The sequence below is a fragment of the Uloborus diversus genome, chromosome 2, assembly GCF_026930045.1.
Source record: "Uloborus diversus isolate 005 chromosome 2, Udiv.v.3.1, whole genome shotgun sequence".
In the NCBI taxonomy this organism is placed as follows: domain Eukaryota; kingdom Metazoa; phylum Arthropoda; class Arachnida; order Araneae; family Uloboridae; genus Uloborus; species Uloborus diversus.
In genome coordinates this window covers 56,395,943-56,414,057 of record NC_072732.1, presented here as the reverse complement: position 1 = coordinate 56,414,057, position 18,115 = coordinate 56,395,943, and the positions used below count along the sequence as shown (strand labels likewise).

Sequence of the window (18,115 nt, the reverse complement as noted above, 5' to 3'; positions counted from 1 at the left end):
ACAACACAGCTTGTCTCCGCTAAAAACCAAGAGTTCTCCTAAAACTAATCATCTCATTGCAAATAACAACTGATTTCAGTAAACTATTACAATTATCTACAATCCTGTTGAAGCAATAATATGGCCTTCATTACTTACATTTCATTAACTGTTGAATTGCAAGCCATAACACTGCTTTTGGGACGTATAGGACTCTTGCACTGACCAGCTATAAAAAAAGAAATTTAAAAAAGAAGTCATAATTCAATTAATTGAAGATTATTACTGTGTTTTCAATCTACAAGCAAATAAGTTTAAAAATCTAATTTTAATGATCCTCGAAAAACTGGATTAGTTGCAACGTTTGAAAAGTTTTAAAAGACCATAATCTACAATTTTTAGATTGCTTAAGTTCAATTTTTGGAATAATTTGTTAAATTTTTTAACAATCACTTTGTTTTTAGAAACATTATACACTTTGTTTTTAGAAACGATTAAAAAGTTTGCCTCAAGCATCCTTACTGATACCAAGAGAATGTAAATACAGTAAAATATTTTAATAATAGCTTTTAAAAATAATTTTCGATACGTACGCAAAGCCGATGAAATGTTAAGGGATGAGAGCCCCTGATCGCCTTAAATTATTACGCGAACCAAATTCACTGCTTTATTGGGAGGGGACTCTACTACGCATTAGCAGTGCTTTTAATGAATGCAACGTGTCATTATGTTTCATATTGAAGCAATTTTCATTTTAAAAATTTCATCAAAATATTAAAAGTTCGCCAAATACGTTATAAAAACAATTAAAAGTTTCTTCAAAAAACTTAAATAAACCCTTGAATAAATTTCAAAAAACCGTTAACCTGCATTAAAACTGAAATTTAAAGTTAAATAATTCAACACAATCTAGCTTTTTTACCTCTAATTTCGCCAAACCACTGCGCTTCCATATTTCCGTATCAAAGCTATACTTTGCTTTTCCTAGTTATTTGTTTCTTTTCTAACAAAAAAGAAACTTTAAAATTGATTACTTGAATGGTGGAAAGCCTCGAACATCTGTTATTTGAAAAGTTTAAAGAGTTCGAAATCCACAATTCTATTCTTGTTGAAATTCAGACATGACATCGATTTGCTAACTTTGTTGAAAATTAACTTCTTTCATTACTACGAGGCGTGTTTTTAAAGTAAGTTCCGTTTTGAAATAAAAAAAGAACGAGTACAGAAGAGCAAAGAAATTTATTGCACGAAAATCTACCACCCTTACGCTATTTTTTGACATTGCTCCCGTATGATTTTCCAAGCATTTGTCATAGCGTGGTATAGGTTTTTGTATACCTATTCGTACAAAGTTGCCGCCCGTGTAGTCAACCATAAGGACTCTTATGGCTGGGACGTTTTTGAACATCCTCTGGGTCTGCCCCCACCTCGCTCGCACCATCTTTCATTTGTTTCGGCATCTAAAGTCTTTCCTAGTGGTCTGTGACACAACAGCAATAATGAGCTCAGAGAACATGTTATCCCATGGTTGTACGAATAGGTATACAAAAACCTGTACCACGCTATGACAAATGGTCGGAAAATCACGGGAGCAATGTCGAAAAATAGCGTAAGGGTGGTAGATTTTTGTGCAATAAATTTCTTTGCTCTATCTATACTCATTCTTTTTTTATTTCAAAACGGAACTTACTTTAAAAACACGCCTCGCATTATTATTCTTTTTTTTTCTTTAATTGATTTTTATTTTTTGCAACGATTAAAATGTAGATATGTATGATGTTTGCTTCTGATTGACTGTTTGGTGTATCTCTTCAGTGACTCACTACGTGTTGTCAGCACATTTGAATTTTATATTAAACAGAGAAACAACTGATATTTCGATGTAGAAGATAAAAATATGTGTAAAAGAACTTACCATATCTCACGCTTTCTACATTCTTATAGTGCTCAATCTCATCTGCATGATCATGCGCATAAGAACCATGATGGTGATGATGATGATGGTGAGGATATCGATGAAAAAATACGGGATGGTACCCTATTTTGGGTTTGAATATCTTTCTCATCTTTTTATCAGCCATGTACGGCAGTATAGTATACATAGTGCCTTTATTGCTATGCTTTCCTAAGAAAGTATTTAAACCACCTCCGTATCCTGTACTTCCGAAGCCACCGATTCCGTAAGGACTGGGGAACGAGCTGTAGTGTTTAGGTTTCCCATAAGAAGGCTTTCCTACAGACATTAAAGAGCCTAAGAACCCTTTCTTCTTGTGAGGCTTGACATGCATGTTGGTACCGGTTGGCAGACCTCCATAATTCATATAAGCAGGAGCAGGAATGCCTGGTTGTCCGCGCCAAACGTTAGCTCCCAAAGGTAATCCCGGCTGCACTGGATAGGGCTTTGGCATTCCTGATTGGACAGGATATGGCTGTTGAAGATGGCCGCCAGGATTTGGGAAAGAGGAAACACCAGGCTTCAAACTGTTATGTTGACCTGGAAAAATCATTCAAAAAATTGTTATAGGCGTTTGGAATATTTCCTTTGCAGTAATGCACAATAGTATGCCTTAAAATTCAGTGTGTAATCTCTTGGTATAAACTAACAATGTCTTCAAAAATAGAATTGAAATAAAAATAGATAAATAAATAATCCATGAAGTTCCGTTAAAAGCGCCATTAAAGTATGAAATAATCCGCTAAACCCACTATTTGAACCGTTTATTTCAAAAACCGGTCAAATGACATTTTCTTTTCAAAATCGTCTTTGGTGCCAAGTGATTATCTTTAAAGGGTGCAAATATTCTTCAAAAACGGTGCTTCTGTAGTAAGAATGCAAATCGTTAAATTTTGGCTCTAGTGTAGAAACAAGTCAAGAGACGTCGCTTACCTTGTCTATCTTAGCAATGCTGAGGAGCACTATATAAATGCTAAAAAATTTCTTTTCCCATGAATCGATTTGCTTTTGATATAAATAATTGTTTTAAACTCTGAAACGTTATGTATTTGAAATCTTTTCGGCCCAAGAGAAGGAGAAGACACAAAAAAAGAGAGAGAGAGATAAAATTGATGTTTATGTCCGTAAAAGTAAGCTCGTCGGTTATGGAAAAAGAATGAAATTGTTTTCCAAAAACTTTACTGAGAATAGACACAAAAAAGAAAGTGATTATTTTAGAGAAATTTCGTTCAGGTTTTTGTGCCGAACAACAAAATTTTGTTTGACTGTATTTTGTTTGACTGTGCAATATTTATTGATATGAGGAATTTTCTAGTTGGAGCTAAAAATTTAAAAATTAAATTGTTTCAGTAAAATCTTCAACGCGCATTGAAAATATCTTACCTGTTTGATAGCTTTGTGCTGAATATGAAGGTGGGGCAATTCCTTGATTGGGTTGTTTGAAGTTGGGATTGTACGCTGGTTGGGAACCATGCTGTATCCCAGAATAAGCAGGAGGTGCAAGTCCTCGATTGGGTTGTTTGAAGTTGGGGTTGTATGCAGGTTGGGAAGCATGCTGTAGTCCTGGATATGAAGGTGGTGCAGGTCCTAGGTTCGGTTCTTTGAAGTTGGGGTTGAATGCTGGTTGTTTATTGGCAGGACTATACGGAGGTGGTGTCAGTTTTGAACCGGGATTATAAAAAGACGGTCTTGAAGATGGTTTGGACCTAGTGCGGGCGAAGACTCTTTCGGCATCCAATTTACTCTGCTTCTCAATGTTGGATAGTAGAGTGTCCCATTTTCTATCACTGACGCTGGAAGAAGGTGATTTTCCGGTGTTTGGTGACGGAGAATTTCTAGTAATTGATGATGGAAAATATCTAATATCTGTTGATGGCCATATTGGTGATGAAGAATATCTGAAGCTTGATCCAGATGAAGATCCGCCGCTTGACGATGGAGAAAATCTGAAGCTAGATGCAGAGGGATATCCATCGCTTGACGATGGCGAATATCTGAAGCTTGATGAAGACGGATATCTACCGCTTGATGATGGAGAATATTTGCTAATTGACGATGGATACCCGCCGCTTGATGATGGAGAATATCTGGAGCTAGATGCCGAGGGATACCCATCGCTTGACGATGGCGAATATCTGAAGCTTGATGAAGACGGATATCCACCGCTTGATGATGGAGAATATTTGCTAACTGACGATGGATATCCGCCGCTTGATGATGGAGAATATCTGGAGCTTGATGAAGACGGATATCTGCCGCTTGATGATGGAGAATATCTGGAGCTTGATGAAGACGGATATCCACCACTTGATGATGGAGAATATCTGCTACTTGATGACGGATATCCGCCGCTGGATGATGGAGAATATCTGGAGTTTGATGAAGACGGATATCCGCCGCTTGATGATGAATACCTGCTACTGGATGAAGAATATCTGCTACTAGAAGAAGAGTAACCCCCACTGGATCTGCTACCTCCACCACTTCTTCCGCCACCACCTCTTCCACCTTTTCCGTATCTGTTATGTGAATTTGATTTTAAAAAATTAATTCTCACATTTGAACTTCTTTTCAAATTCCGAAAATAATTATAGTGAATACATTAATTTCGTCACGATACATTTTTATACATTTTACGATAGTTCAGACATAACTTTTTTTACTATATTTAGGAAAAGGAAGCATTTCGGATACGGAACTTCAAACGCATTTCGCTCAAGTGTAAATAGCATAACTGCAAAAATTTGCAAATGCTTCCATTTTTGTTTGAAAGGAAGAACACAAGGGGGAAAGGCGAAAATGTCAATCGGTCTTCTAACGGCAGCGTGTGGAAGTGTCCAATAAAATATCAGATGAGCAGATAGCGTAATCCCTTAATAACGGATACGGATAAATTGTATAAACATAGAACAATAACATGTTCACAATCACAGCTCGGTATATGAGCTCTGATCAAAACACATACGCAACATAATTGAAGGTGGCGTTTCAGTCGACCGTTGGCATGGTCCATAATGCTTTGAGGGGAGCAGTAAGACATTGAATAAGCATATCTTTATACATAAAGGGCTAATCTCTGTCCGGATGTCCGGGGTAAACTTCAAAACTACTGGAGGGATTTTAACCATTTTTTCACCATAGACAGCTACATAATCGGGGAACAACTTAGGCTATAATTTATCGTAAAAAATTTAGTCTAAGAAGGTCGTGATCGAAAACAGTAAATGTCATGTAATTTCCTCATCAAATGATTAAAAATTAAACCCATTGTTTCGAAAATTCGTTGCCTAACAACAGCAGTATTAAAAGTAATCATAATGTTAATTTTAAACAGGACCTCTCTGGAGCAAGCATGACATTGCTTTCTTAGGAATTGCATCCTCAACTTTATACATAAAGTGCTCTTCTGTCCGGATGTCCGGGGTAAACTTCAAAACTACTGGAGGGATTTTAACCATTTTTTCACCATAGATAGCTACATAATCGGGGAACAACTTAGGCTATAATTTATCGCAAATTCTATCGCAAATCTATATTTAAAAAACTTAGTCTAAAAACGTCATGATCGAAAACAGTAAATGTCATGTAATTTCCACATCAAATGATTAAAGATTAAACCCATTGTTTCGAAAATTCGTTGCCTAACAACAGCAATATTAAAAGTAATCATAATGTAAATTTTGAATCCAGGCCTCTCTGGAGCAAGTATGACATTGCTTTCTTAGGAATTGCATCCTCATCTTCATACATAAAGGGCTAATCTCTGTTCGGATGTCCGGGGTAAACTTCAAAACTACTGGACCGATTTTAACCATTTTTTCACCATAGATAGATGCATTATGAGGGAGCAACTTAGGCTGTAATTTATTCCTTAAAAACTTAGTTGTAAAAAATTATGGTGGAAAACAATAAATTTCATATCATTTCCCCATTAAATAATTAAATTCGCAACTCCAATAAATTATAGGGGGGCAGCAGTCACTGTCTAATGGCGGATGAAAAAAGGTGAAACAAACAAATGCCATAACTTGTAACTTGCTTTGACGTTTAGTGAATGACAGTACTTTTTCATCGTATTTGTGCGAAGCTTTCTTTTTTATTCTTTTGAAATTACATTACACCACAAACTGCTTGAAGCCGGAAATTTACCCCAAAGAAAACTCGTGGAATGGAATGTTTTACCCTTTTCTTTAGTATTGGTAATCACCGCAAGGTAGCGTATTCGAGCTTTGAAGTTGCGAATATAAAACCCATTGTTACAAAAATTCGTTGCCTAACAACAGCAATAATAAAAGTAATCATAATGAAATTTTTGAATCAAGGCTTCTCCGGAGTAGTTAAACATTTAAAACCGTTATAACATTTACCGTTTAAACATTTGGAAACTCTATTTTTTGCATCCTTAAAGAAACATAGTAGAGAACTTTTTTTTTTCTTTTGAGTGTGTACTATTTCATTAAATAAAACGCAGGGTTTTTCAGTGATCTTTGTTTTTGTTAGTTCATATTTTGGAAATTCTTCAAATTTTTATATGCTTTCGTTTCTAAATGAATATTCGTTCGTTCTTTATACTTATTGCTATTTTACTTTAATGGGTAAGGAAGAAGCTCGATTTTTAATCACGTCAGTGATATGTTTTGAGTTCTTTCAGTTAAAACAGAAAACGAAAGGAAGTAGCGATTGTTTCTTACATTTATTTCTGACCCAGGCAACGCCGGTTATTTTTGCTAGTAATGAATAAAGCAAAACATTAATACCTGTAACTTAAAAATTTGAAGTTCAAAACCTAATTCCGCCATTTCTTTCTGAAAAATGTATTGACCTCTAATGTCTTACGGGATCTTGAGATCCATACAGCTCTGGAAAACTGAAGGAATTTAAGTCCTTTTATTCCCGATAAAGCCAAGAATAAAAGTTGCGATTTTTCGCCTAACTACAGGACACGATTGCCTTGCCGCTCGTTTGAAGCGGCATACTTGAATAGGTTTTAACCAATTCAAATTGCCCACTTAAGTGATTCTGAAGAAGGAGTGGACAGGGACCATCTGCTCTGTTATGGAGCTCTTAAATTTTCTTCAGAGGAAACAAAATATTGGGAATCAAGAACCCTCCTTAGACAGACTTCTTTCTTATATTCAGTGTTCGCATGTTCTGCTGCGTCTTTATAATTCTCTAATTTTTGCCGAAACATTGAAAATTAGAAAAAAAAAAAGTTCAAAACCGCAGCATTTCTTAACTGTACAATGAACATTTGGGTGATTTTTTGCCTTGATCCTGCTAATTTCTTGCGTGTTTAAAAAGAGCAGTAAATTATACTCTACATACATTCTGTGTTACCACATTGAACTCAAGAAAAAAAAAAAAAAAAAAAAAAACCCTGACATTTTACCTTTCTCACGTGCACTCTTCAAATGTAATATAATCTTGATTTAACAATGGGGTCGTTTCCAGAGAGTTAAAAGTTTTTTTTCTGAAAGAGCATGTTTAAAAACATAAGAACTGACCATTTTCTAAATAATTTGACTAAGTTTAATACTTAAAAAATAATAATCTTATACATATAAAATCTGAGTATCTATCTATCTATCTATCTATCTATGTCCAAGCTTCTTCTCCCGAACGACAGTGAACTGACCATCGAACCAGGTATCGATGGATTCGTCATCTTCCCGTCTTCATGTTTGGCTATTTAACATAATCCTCCGATAATAATTAGCGGAGATATCAATTAAAAATTATTAATTATGACTCTTAGATTTCAAAATAAAATCCATATTTTTCGAAGGCTTTCCTCCATTCAAATTATTATTCAGTGCTTCAACTCAACTTTCCGGATGAACGCTTTTATTAAAATTTACAGCGTGAAGAAAATCATTGAGATGAAAGATCTGTTGCCATTTCTTTTTCTCGAATATGAACAGGTAAAATTCTTGTTTTTGTTTTGAGGCTTTTCCTGTAATCAGGGGATTTAAATTGTTTACTTTTTTGGGGGGTTTTCCGCAATCTGCCGCAAAACTACACTGACTTTTTTTTTTTTTTTTGGTTCAAGCCTGAGTGTTGAACTCGCGTCACTTGACATAACTTTTATTTTTGAGATGGACCGTGCAAAGCCGGGCGACGCAGCTAGTCTTATACATATAAAATCTGAGTATCTATCTATCTATCTATCTATGTCCAAGCTTCTTCTCCCGAACGACAGTGAACTGACCATCGAACCAGGTATCGATGGATTCGTAATCCTCCCGTCTTCATGTTTGGCTATTTAACATAATTCTCCGATAATAATTAGCGGAGATATCAATTAAAAACTTTTAATTATGACTCTTAGATTTCAAAATAAAATCCATATTTTTCGAAGGCTTTCCTCCATTCAAATTATTATTCAGTGCTTCAACTCAACTTTCCGGATGAACGCTTTTATTAAAATTTACAGCGTGAAGAAAATCATTGAAAAGAAACGTAATTCTTGTACGACCATGTGGATAGAATCCATCCAAATATTTATCTGAGTGGTATGTTGCATTAATAAACACCCGGGCAACGCCGGGTAGTAGACTATTTTATGTAAAAAGCGGATTGTTATTGTGCATAAATATTTCCGATATAGTCTATCAGATGTAATTCAGTTTAACGTGAGTAAAGATTATAGTTGATAATGCATATATTTTTCCCTTTTGTGCTGACTGAAAATGTACTCATAACTTGTATCATTGATAACGATTATTAACGTTGATGAGGTGTTTTGGCAAAAATATGTTTTACTGGTGTTTTGCAAACCTTGCTTTACGCGCATTTATTTATTCCTTAACGCGTTAGAAACGAGTGTCAGTGTACTACAAAAGCATCAACTGGACTGCTCTTATATTTTTTAGGTAGCCCGTGCAACGCCGGGCACGCAGCTAGTATACATATAAAATCTGAGTATCTATCTATCTATCTATGTCCAAGCTTCTTCTCCCGAACGACAGTGAACTGACCATCGAACCAGGTATCGATGGATTCGTCATCTTCCCGTCTTCATGTTTGGCTATTTAACATAATCCTCCGATAATAATTAGCGGAGATATCAATTAAAAATTATTAATTTTGACTCTTAGATTTCAAAATAAAATCCATATTTTTCGAAGGCTTTCCTCCATTCAAATTATTATTCAGTGCTTCAACTCAACTTTCCGGATGAACGCTTTTATTAAAATTTACAGCGTGAAGAAAATCATTGAAAAGAAACGTAATTCTTGTACGACCATGTGGATAGAATCCATCCAAATATTTATCTGAGTGGTATGTTGCATTAATAAACACCCGGGCAACGCCGGGTAGTAGACTATTTTATGTAAAAAGCGGATTGTTATTGTGCATAAATATTTCCGATATAGTCTATCAGATGTAATTCAGTTTAACGTGAGTAAAGATTATAGTTGATAATGCATATATTTTCCCCTTTTGTGCTGACTGAAAATGTACTCATAACTTGTATCATTGATAACGATTATTAACGTTGATGAGGTGTTTTGGCAAAAATATGTTTTACTGGTGTTTTGCAAACCTTGCTTTACGCGCATTTATTTATTCCTTAACGCGTTAGAAACGAGTGTCAGTGTACTACAAAAGCATCAACTGGACTGCTCTTATATTTTTTAGGTAGCCCGTGCAACGCCGGGCACGCAGCTAGTATACATATAAAATCTGAGTATCTATCTATCTATCTATGTCCAAGCTTCTTCTCCCGAACGACAGTGAACTGACCATCGAACCAGGTATCGATGGATTCGTCATCTTCCCGTCTTCATGTTTGGCTATTTAACATAATCCTCCGATAATAATTAGCGGAGATATCAATTAAAAATTATTAATTTTGACTCTTAGATTTCAAAATAAAATCCATATTTTTCGAAGGCTTTCCTCCATTCAAATTATTATTCAGTGCTTCAACTCAACTTTCCGGATGAACGCTTTTATTAAAATTTACAGCGTGAAGAAAATCATTGAAAAGAAACGTAATTCTTGTACGACCATGTGGATAGAATCCATCCAAATATTTATCTGAGTGGTATGTTGCATTAATAAACACCCGGGCAACGCCGGGTAGTAGACTATTTTATGTAAAAAGCGGATTGTTATTGTGCATAAATATTTCCGATATAGTCTATCAGATGTAATTCAGTTTAACGTTAGTTGATAATGCATATATTTTCCCCTTTTGTGCTGACTGAAAATGTACTCGTAACTTGTATCATCGATAACGATTATTAACGTTGATGAGGTGTTTTGGCAAAAATATGTTTTACTGGTGTTTTGCAAACCTTGCTTTACGCGCATTTATTTATTCCTTAACGCGTTAGAAACTAGTGTCAGTGTACTACAAAAGCATCAACTGGACTGCTCTTACATTTTTTAGGTAGCCCGTGCAACGCCGGGCACGCAGCTAGTAATAATAATAATCGGTGCGCTTTCATTGTTTACGTTTCTGCCGATAACATCACAAATGATGAAATGCCATTCACTGTTGCCATTCACAGAGCACAATATTTAATTCGCATCTTTACTCACGTATACTGGCAACGATAGGGTTGATAGCAAGCGTAGAGCGCAATATTTAATTCGCTTCTTGATTACACTAGTCAAAAAAAAAAAAAAAAAAAACTTTTTATCTGCATCCTGGTTTTAAATAGTCAATTACTACTAATTTTTGGTCGAGAAAAACGAATATGGTAGTTGATTTTTAAAATTAGCTCTTGTTTTCAAGATAAATAAAAGCCCACTGGAGAAAGATGTACAGCAACCACACACTTATTTAAAGGTAATGTTGAAAAGGGGGAAAAAAAGATCCAGTGCAATAAATGTTATTAAATAGGTCCTGTTTTATTAAACAATGCCCATTTTTTGGAAAGTAGTGGTTGCTTTTGGCTTATTCCTGTAAACGCTTCATTTTCGATTGCTTTTTGTACGTAAAAGAAGGACCATCTCTTGTAATAGTTCAGCAGCATTTGGTGAGCATTAACTCAGCCCAACGGCCCCGATATCTGCGTTCCTTTGTAAAGATATCTTGGGGAAACCTTTCCTCATGTTCACCGCTCATAGCTTTAGTTCTTAAATAACAAAGGAATCCTGGAAGAAGTGAACAAGTAGAGTTTCAGAAACACATCATTCATCAATGATCACAGAACTTCCGCAAGGATTGTTGGACCAACTGTTTTTAATTCTCGTCTTCTCTGATGCTTAGAACTAGTGATGTGCCGAATCGTTAAAAAAGTAGATCCGCGGATACGAATCCGGATCATTAATGTCAAGATCCGCGGATACGGATACGGATCTCAATTTTTTTTAAACCCAAATCAACTTTCCAAGTGTAAAATTTGCTAGGTAAGGTATTCCTGTCAGGGTAATGTCACTGTTTCTTCAAAAAATGTCATGTACGGCGAAAATATAATCAAGACTATGATTCACTCTTTAAAGAAATCTCCGTTAAAATTGAAGGAGAGTTGGAAGGAATGGGTCAGCTTTGCATTACGCTTAAACAGAATATGAAAAATTATTTTTAGCTTGCTCGTTAGATGTAGGATACAGAAGCAAGAGTGTAAAGACATGCTAGAAATATTTTTTTGCATTTTATTTCAGCATAAATGCAGTGCTGATCCATTCCAACCAACTTATCCCGTCCGACGAAATAACAGAGCCGGGAACACCTTTACAATAAAAAAATAGAGAATTTAGTATCACTTTTTTTGAAGGATGCCGAGAAAAATCAAAATGAAGAATAACACAAACCCCTCAAATACATAACAAAAATCAATATTAAATTTAAAAAAAAATTAATTTGAATTTTGACATCTTGAATTCAAATTATGTTTTTCGCAATCACGTGTGCGTGTGTACGTAGGCGTGTGTGTTTGTGTCTGTGTGCAGGCATGAGTGTGTGTGTATATGTGTGTGTAGGTGTTTGTGTATATGTGTGTTTGTTAACAAATATGAACTCACAGCAGATAGAAATTTTAAATCATTGAGCTTTTTCGTCTTGTTTTCCGACTATGAAATCTCTACCAATCACGTGTATAGAGGCTTAGAATTGCATTTGGAATTTACTTAACAAGATTATAGCTCCTACTGTATATAACTTAGAAGTTCCAAATAAATATAAAACGCAGAAAACTTCGTTCTTTCGATTAGCTCCAATATTTTTAACGTACGGTAAGTTTTTACTACCATAATCGCGAAAAAAGTTAAGTTGGCTTTTAAGTTCTCTCTGCCAGGAAAAAAGAGCATTCGTGAGAATTCACTATCCTAGTGTGCCCTGTATCTTGAAAACTAAAAATAATCTCAACTTTTTATGGTGATTTTCTTATTCAGCGCAGCAAAATTCTTCGGAAATAGCTATTTTTGAGCCGGATGCATTTTTGGTGTTGACGTTATTTTATGACGTTATAAAGACCATGCCTTATTTTCAAAATAGGACAGTTTTAAAAATTAATTCAAAATTAAGCGTTGGGAATATAACAGTTTTTTTCTCGCTCCATGTTATTCCTTTTTTTTTTTTTTTTTTGCTTATTCTATCAATTTCAGTGACTAAAAGTAGTACTTTTGACTGAAGGAAACAACCCCATTAAAATCCATAATTTTATCTTTTTTTTTTTTTTTTACCGACTTCTAAAAAGGAGGCGGTTATCAGTTCATACCGTATGTATGTTTTTTTTTTTTTTTTTGCTGTTTGTTTTGTTTGTCCACTCACAGCGTCTCACCTCGTGAACCGATTTTGATGATTCTTTTTTTAAATGGATAGGAGATAGCTCATCTTAGGTCTCATTACTTTGTTTGACCATATTTGTTCTTTAGAAAAAGGTTATGGTCAAAAAAAAGTCAGTTTCATGCACTTTCCCTATTAAATTATCTTAATATATAAGAATCAATGTCCTGAGATAACATGTATAATATATATATATCAACGCACAGCCAATACCGCTGAAGCCTCAGGCTTGAAATTTGGCAGGCATGTCCACATGATTATGAAAGTATCCACTAAGAAAGGATTTTTAGAAATATCAATTAGTTTGGGAGAAATTAATTAAAACCCCTTAATATCTGTGAAATTAAAACCTGTCATTGAAATTTAAATCCCGTATTTTCAGAGGCTTTCCTCCATTCAAATCATTATTCAGTACTTCATCTCAACTTTTGGTCGATAGCGAATTTTGAATTCGCAACTCCAGCGCTCGAACAAGCTACCTTGCGGTGATTTACAAAACTGCCGATAAAACTGAAACATTGCCATATTGCGTTCCACGTCTGTCTGTTGACGTAAACACAGGCAGTTTGTTCTGAGTATTTATTAACGCAATCGATGTGTCTTAGATTGCTTTCAGCTACAGAAATAATGTTTCGTCCCTTAAGTATTCCCGAGCTTCTCAAAATAATGTTAGTTTTCCTTAACACAAGAAAACTCCGGATTAACAAACTTGGATAACGTTATACCAGGTAAAATTTTTTATTGTTTTGTGTGAGTTTGTAAGAATATGGGTTTTTTTTAAATCTTAAATTAATTTAAGTAACCATATTTTACAGCAGCATTTAGTTGGAATGGACAGTATGCAAAATATTTTCTTGAATATATTATCGTAGAACAAAATAAAAAATGTTTAACCGAGAAAGAATTTACTTTATTGCTTTTATTCTCAGCTGAAAGGTTTCGCCAAATTTGTTTAGGGTTATAGTTTTAGTATTGTGCGAGCAAAGTAGCCTTGGCGAGATTCCGCATGTTTACCATTCCACCATTTTTAATTTTTATCATGAGTGGAATAAAATGGTAGGAAGATTACAGAATTCGATAAGTAAAAAGAAATAATGGTAGATCAAACTGAAAAGAAAACTGCCACCATATATCCATGAGAATTTTGTTGATGATTTGCATAGCATGACATAATTAAATTATAACTCAGAAATTATAAACATCGTAACAGAAAAATTTTAAATTTACCGATTCGGGAATTTGAGAGAAATAACTCAGCTACAAATGCAAAACAATAAGCGCTAGCCAAGCAAGGCAAAGAAGTATCATCTTCTTTTGATAATAATTTGTAATGTCATATTAAATTTTCTAGCATTAGTTGTTATTCTTGTCAGACCACAATTATTATTTAGTTTTATCAAGAATTGATAAATATCGAATTCAACATCGTGGAAATTTCTGCTTAGAACTACGAACTACGTAGTTTGCTTTAATATTTGACGTTAAGTAATGCTTCTTGAATTCTCGTTTCTTTCTTTGTAGGCCAGAATATCAACAAGACTTTGAAAATTAATTTAAAAAGAATAGAGCGAAAAAATCATGCATACGAACAAAATTTACTAGACTTATTAGCATTTTCTTCGTTACAGCGTGCGTTTGTTTTAGTTTTTTCGTTCGCCATTAGAGAGTGGCTGCAGCACCCCCTGTAGTTCGATGGAGTTGCGAATTTGATATTGTTTTTGTTTCTCACGTGATTCTTCGAGGCTTTTCTCAAGTCAAATAATAATGTTTCTGTCTTTTCCTTTTATTTTTTCAAAACTAGAAACGAAGTTTTTAAGAACATCATCTCAGGCGGACTATCCTTTTGAATTTAGAAGAGTGCAGTTTCCTGTAAAAGTTTGCTTTGCAATAACCATTAATAAGTCACAAGGACAGACATTAAAAGTAGCAGGGATCAATTTAAGAGAAAACTTTTTTTCAACACGGCCAATTTTATGTAGCTTGCTCCAAAGTCAGTTCATCAAGCAGCTTAATAATTTTAGCACCTAAAAAAAAAAAAAAACTAAAACGTTGTATACAAAGAAGTTCTTGCTTAAACATAGGTATAACAAAAAAAAATGTGGATGGCCTGTGTTTGCAAAGATAATCAATACTTTAAAAGGATCGTCAATAACAGTTAAAGATCGGTTAAGGACAAGGGCATATACAGTGGCTCCCAAAAGTGTTCGTACACCTTGAAATTTTGTAGTAAAATCAAAATAACGCAAAACTGAATTCCAATATAAAGTCTAAATTTTTTTTACACCATTCCTATGCCATTCTAAATAAAACCCAGCAGTTTTTCTTTTTTAATATTGCTAGATTTTATTTTTGAAATTTGTCAAAAAACGAAGAGAGAGAAAAAAATACGCCACAAAAGTCATCGTGCATTGAAATATTGTCGAATAAATTTATGATTAAAGTTATCATATGTCGTTTTTTTATTATTTTTGAATTGTGATGACACTGTAAAATCATTTGACTTAAGTTTTTTCTTTATTTATTCCCTAATATTCTGCTTATTATTTTTAAATGGCAGGTATGCGTAAAAAACAACAAACACGATTCGAAATTTGATTTTTTTCCTCTCACAGTAGCCGAAAATTGGTTTGAAATGTCACTAAATTAGTTAACTTATACCAGTCTACGATGAAGTGCTTGATTAAATGCTTTAAAGACAGGAATTTGATCGAAAACAAGGTAATAAAAGGTCAACTGGCAAAGTTAACAAAGCGTGATCGGAGATTTACAATTAAAAAAATTATGAAAAATACACATTTGAGTGCTCAAAAGGTTCCTGCAGAATTGAATGAAACATTTTACGTTTAATTTTCACCGAAAATTGTTCGGCAAGTTCTCTGATTAGCTAGATAAATAGCCGCAAAAATTTCTTGTTCGTGCGAAAAACAGAAAGCTTACGCTTTCCTCCGTAAAATCAATGACAAATAAGCTCAAAATGTTTTGGAACAACGTCTTACATATAGATGGAAATAAATTCAACACGTTGGGTTCAATTTTGTATAATTGTAAATAGAAGAAAAATCGATAAAAATTTGGAATTTAATCTGAAGAACTCAGTTGGATCAGTTAATCAGGACGGTGAAGATGTTCTTGTGTGAAGGTGCATATCAGCATCAGGACTTGGAAATTTGGAATTTTTTGAAGAAATAATGCATCATGCTGTTCATTTAAATATTTTTAAAAAGAATTTTAAACTATTAGCCCAAAATTTGGTATTAGGAAACAACTTTGTTTTTTTTATCAAGATAACGATAAGAAGCAAACGTTTGTGTTTGGTGCCTCAAAAATTGTCTTTAAACTTCTAAATTGTCTAAAAAAAATATCTCCTCAATCGCTAGATTTAAAATTAATGGAAAATATTTGGAGGTATCTGGTAGCAAGATTACGGAAATACACCATTGAAACGAAAAGCGAACTAGAAACAGTAAGACTCGAAGTGTGGCTGAACACTTACTCAGAAATTTGCACAAAAAAAAAGAAAAAAAAATCTATTTCTTGACGTTTAAAAGCTGTTGTTGATACTGCATGACATTCTACTAAATAATAACTTAGTAAAAAGTTTGATTATTTACTAATTTTTTGACATTTTTCCTAAGTGTACGAAGACTTTTGTGAGATTAAGTTTCTGACACTTTTTGATTATTGATTTCTTAAAAATCAAGTTTTTTTGTGTTATTAAAAATTTTCATGTAGTTTTGTTGAAAATAGAGCATAGATCTTATAATAAAATACCCATTCCAAAATATTAGTTTTAACTAATGAATAGTTGCGTATTTCATTGAAAATCATTGGTGTACGAACACTTTTGGGAACCACTGTATATATAAGGAGTCCTGGGGCCCCGGGATCCTCCCAAAATTAGAAAAAATTATAGATAATAAGTAATTATTACAGGGGATTTTCGAAACTAGGTGCACCAAGCACTGTTAACCCCTGCTAATTCCATTACCCGAGCAATGCCGGGTACGGGAATGCTAGTTAAATATAAAACCCGTTGTTACAAAAGTTTGATGCCACAACAGTAGGTAACATTAATAGTAATTGTAATGATAATTTTGAACGAAGAATTCTCTGAAGCAAGCATCAAATTTCTTCAGTGTCACTGATCTATAGTGGGAGTTAACCCATCACCACACTAGAGTACGATGATGGTTAACCTACCCTGGAAGCGAGGTAATGCAGTGATTAGGATCTGCTTAGCCTTCATATTCAAATTTACAACCAAAAATAAACAATAATGTTTAAATTCATGTTTTATTTAAAATAGTGTTCTTTCTTTATGTACGGTAATTTTACACACAAATTCAATTTTCAGAGATTTTTTTTTTTTTTTCAAGTAAAAGGAAAACGTTTTGATTCCGACTTCAGTTCTGATTTTTAATTTGCAAAGAACATTAAACATACTTACATATGCAGGAAAGTACTAAATAGCAATAAAATAGCAAATAAAAGGTGACAACTCAGCCCCAGCTTCATATTGTGCTTTTACAAGTGCAAAATCTCTTTTGGATTCTAATTCATTAAATACCGAATTAATAATGGAAAGGAATGCCTATCGTTTGTGACGCAAATTTGTTTCAAGTTGTGCATAAAAATGTTTTTGACGCACTCATGGTCAAACGGAACCAAGATAACGACACGGAATGTTACGTGATTGCTATTTCCTTTTTCTCTGTACAGTGTTACTCCCCCCCCCCCCCCCCGGTCACACGGACTTGTTTTATAAATCAATAAAAGAAAAGTTCTTACGCGTTCTACATCGAAATTAGTTAACGTCATAGCCATAAATCAACGTATGATAGGAAATTGTAATAGGTAAATGTAAAGGATCAGAGACATTTTTACTGTAAAATAAAAGATCGTCCTAAAGTCTGAAATTTAGATAGAAGAACGAGTGGTTTTTTAGAAACAGCAGTTGTAATCCTAACACACAAATTGTGTAAACTAATGGGGAAATATTCTTCTCATCAATAAAAGTTTGAAGAAATTAATGTTGACTAACTAAAGAAAATTTGTTTTTTAAATTTTTGGTAAGCCTTTGCCTTTTCAGGTCTGTAGTCTTCTAATTGCTGCGAAGGTGATGCTTTGAGCTCCGCTGTTGTTTTAACTACTGCTTTGATTTCAACATTTAATGCCTGAATAGGTACTGATTTAAAAGCTTTTAACACTCTAAGTTCTTTAAATTAGAAAATGTAACATTTATGCATCAAATGTTTACTAAGTAGCAACTCAAAGAACACTTAAAACGATTTATTTACCGCAAGCGGTAAGCCATATGCGTAGCAATTCCTATATAATAATGATGGCAGTGTTGCCACAAACTAAATACTAATATGTATGGGGATTAAGGTTACAGTTAATATGACATCCCCCTTTTTTTTAAAAAAATAAGAAAAAACTTA

The 18,115-nt window shown here is 34.0% G+C and overlaps 1 protein-coding gene across 1 annotated transcript in view; it reads right to left on the bottom strand.

Annotated features, from left to right (window-relative positions):
• LOC129217047 (AT-rich interactive domain-containing protein 1B-like) overlaps positions 1-17,216 on the bottom strand; it is a 78,509-nt gene extending 61,293 nt beyond the window's left edge. Inside the window, exons 1-4 of the mRNA XM_054851285.1 lie at positions 17,122-17,216; positions 3,317-4,452; positions 1,895-2,473; positions 139-208 (exon numbers count right to left, since the gene is read on the bottom strand). Of these exons, the coding sequence (XP_054707260.1) occupies positions 139-208; positions 1,895-2,473; positions 3,317-4,452; positions 17,122-17,189 (1,853 nt within the window). The 5' untranslated portion in view covers positions 17,190-17,216. The remainder of the gene's footprint in view (positions 1-138; positions 209-1,894; positions 2,474-3,316; positions 4,453-17,121) is intronic.
• Positions 17,217-18,115: the final 899 nt, after the last annotated feature.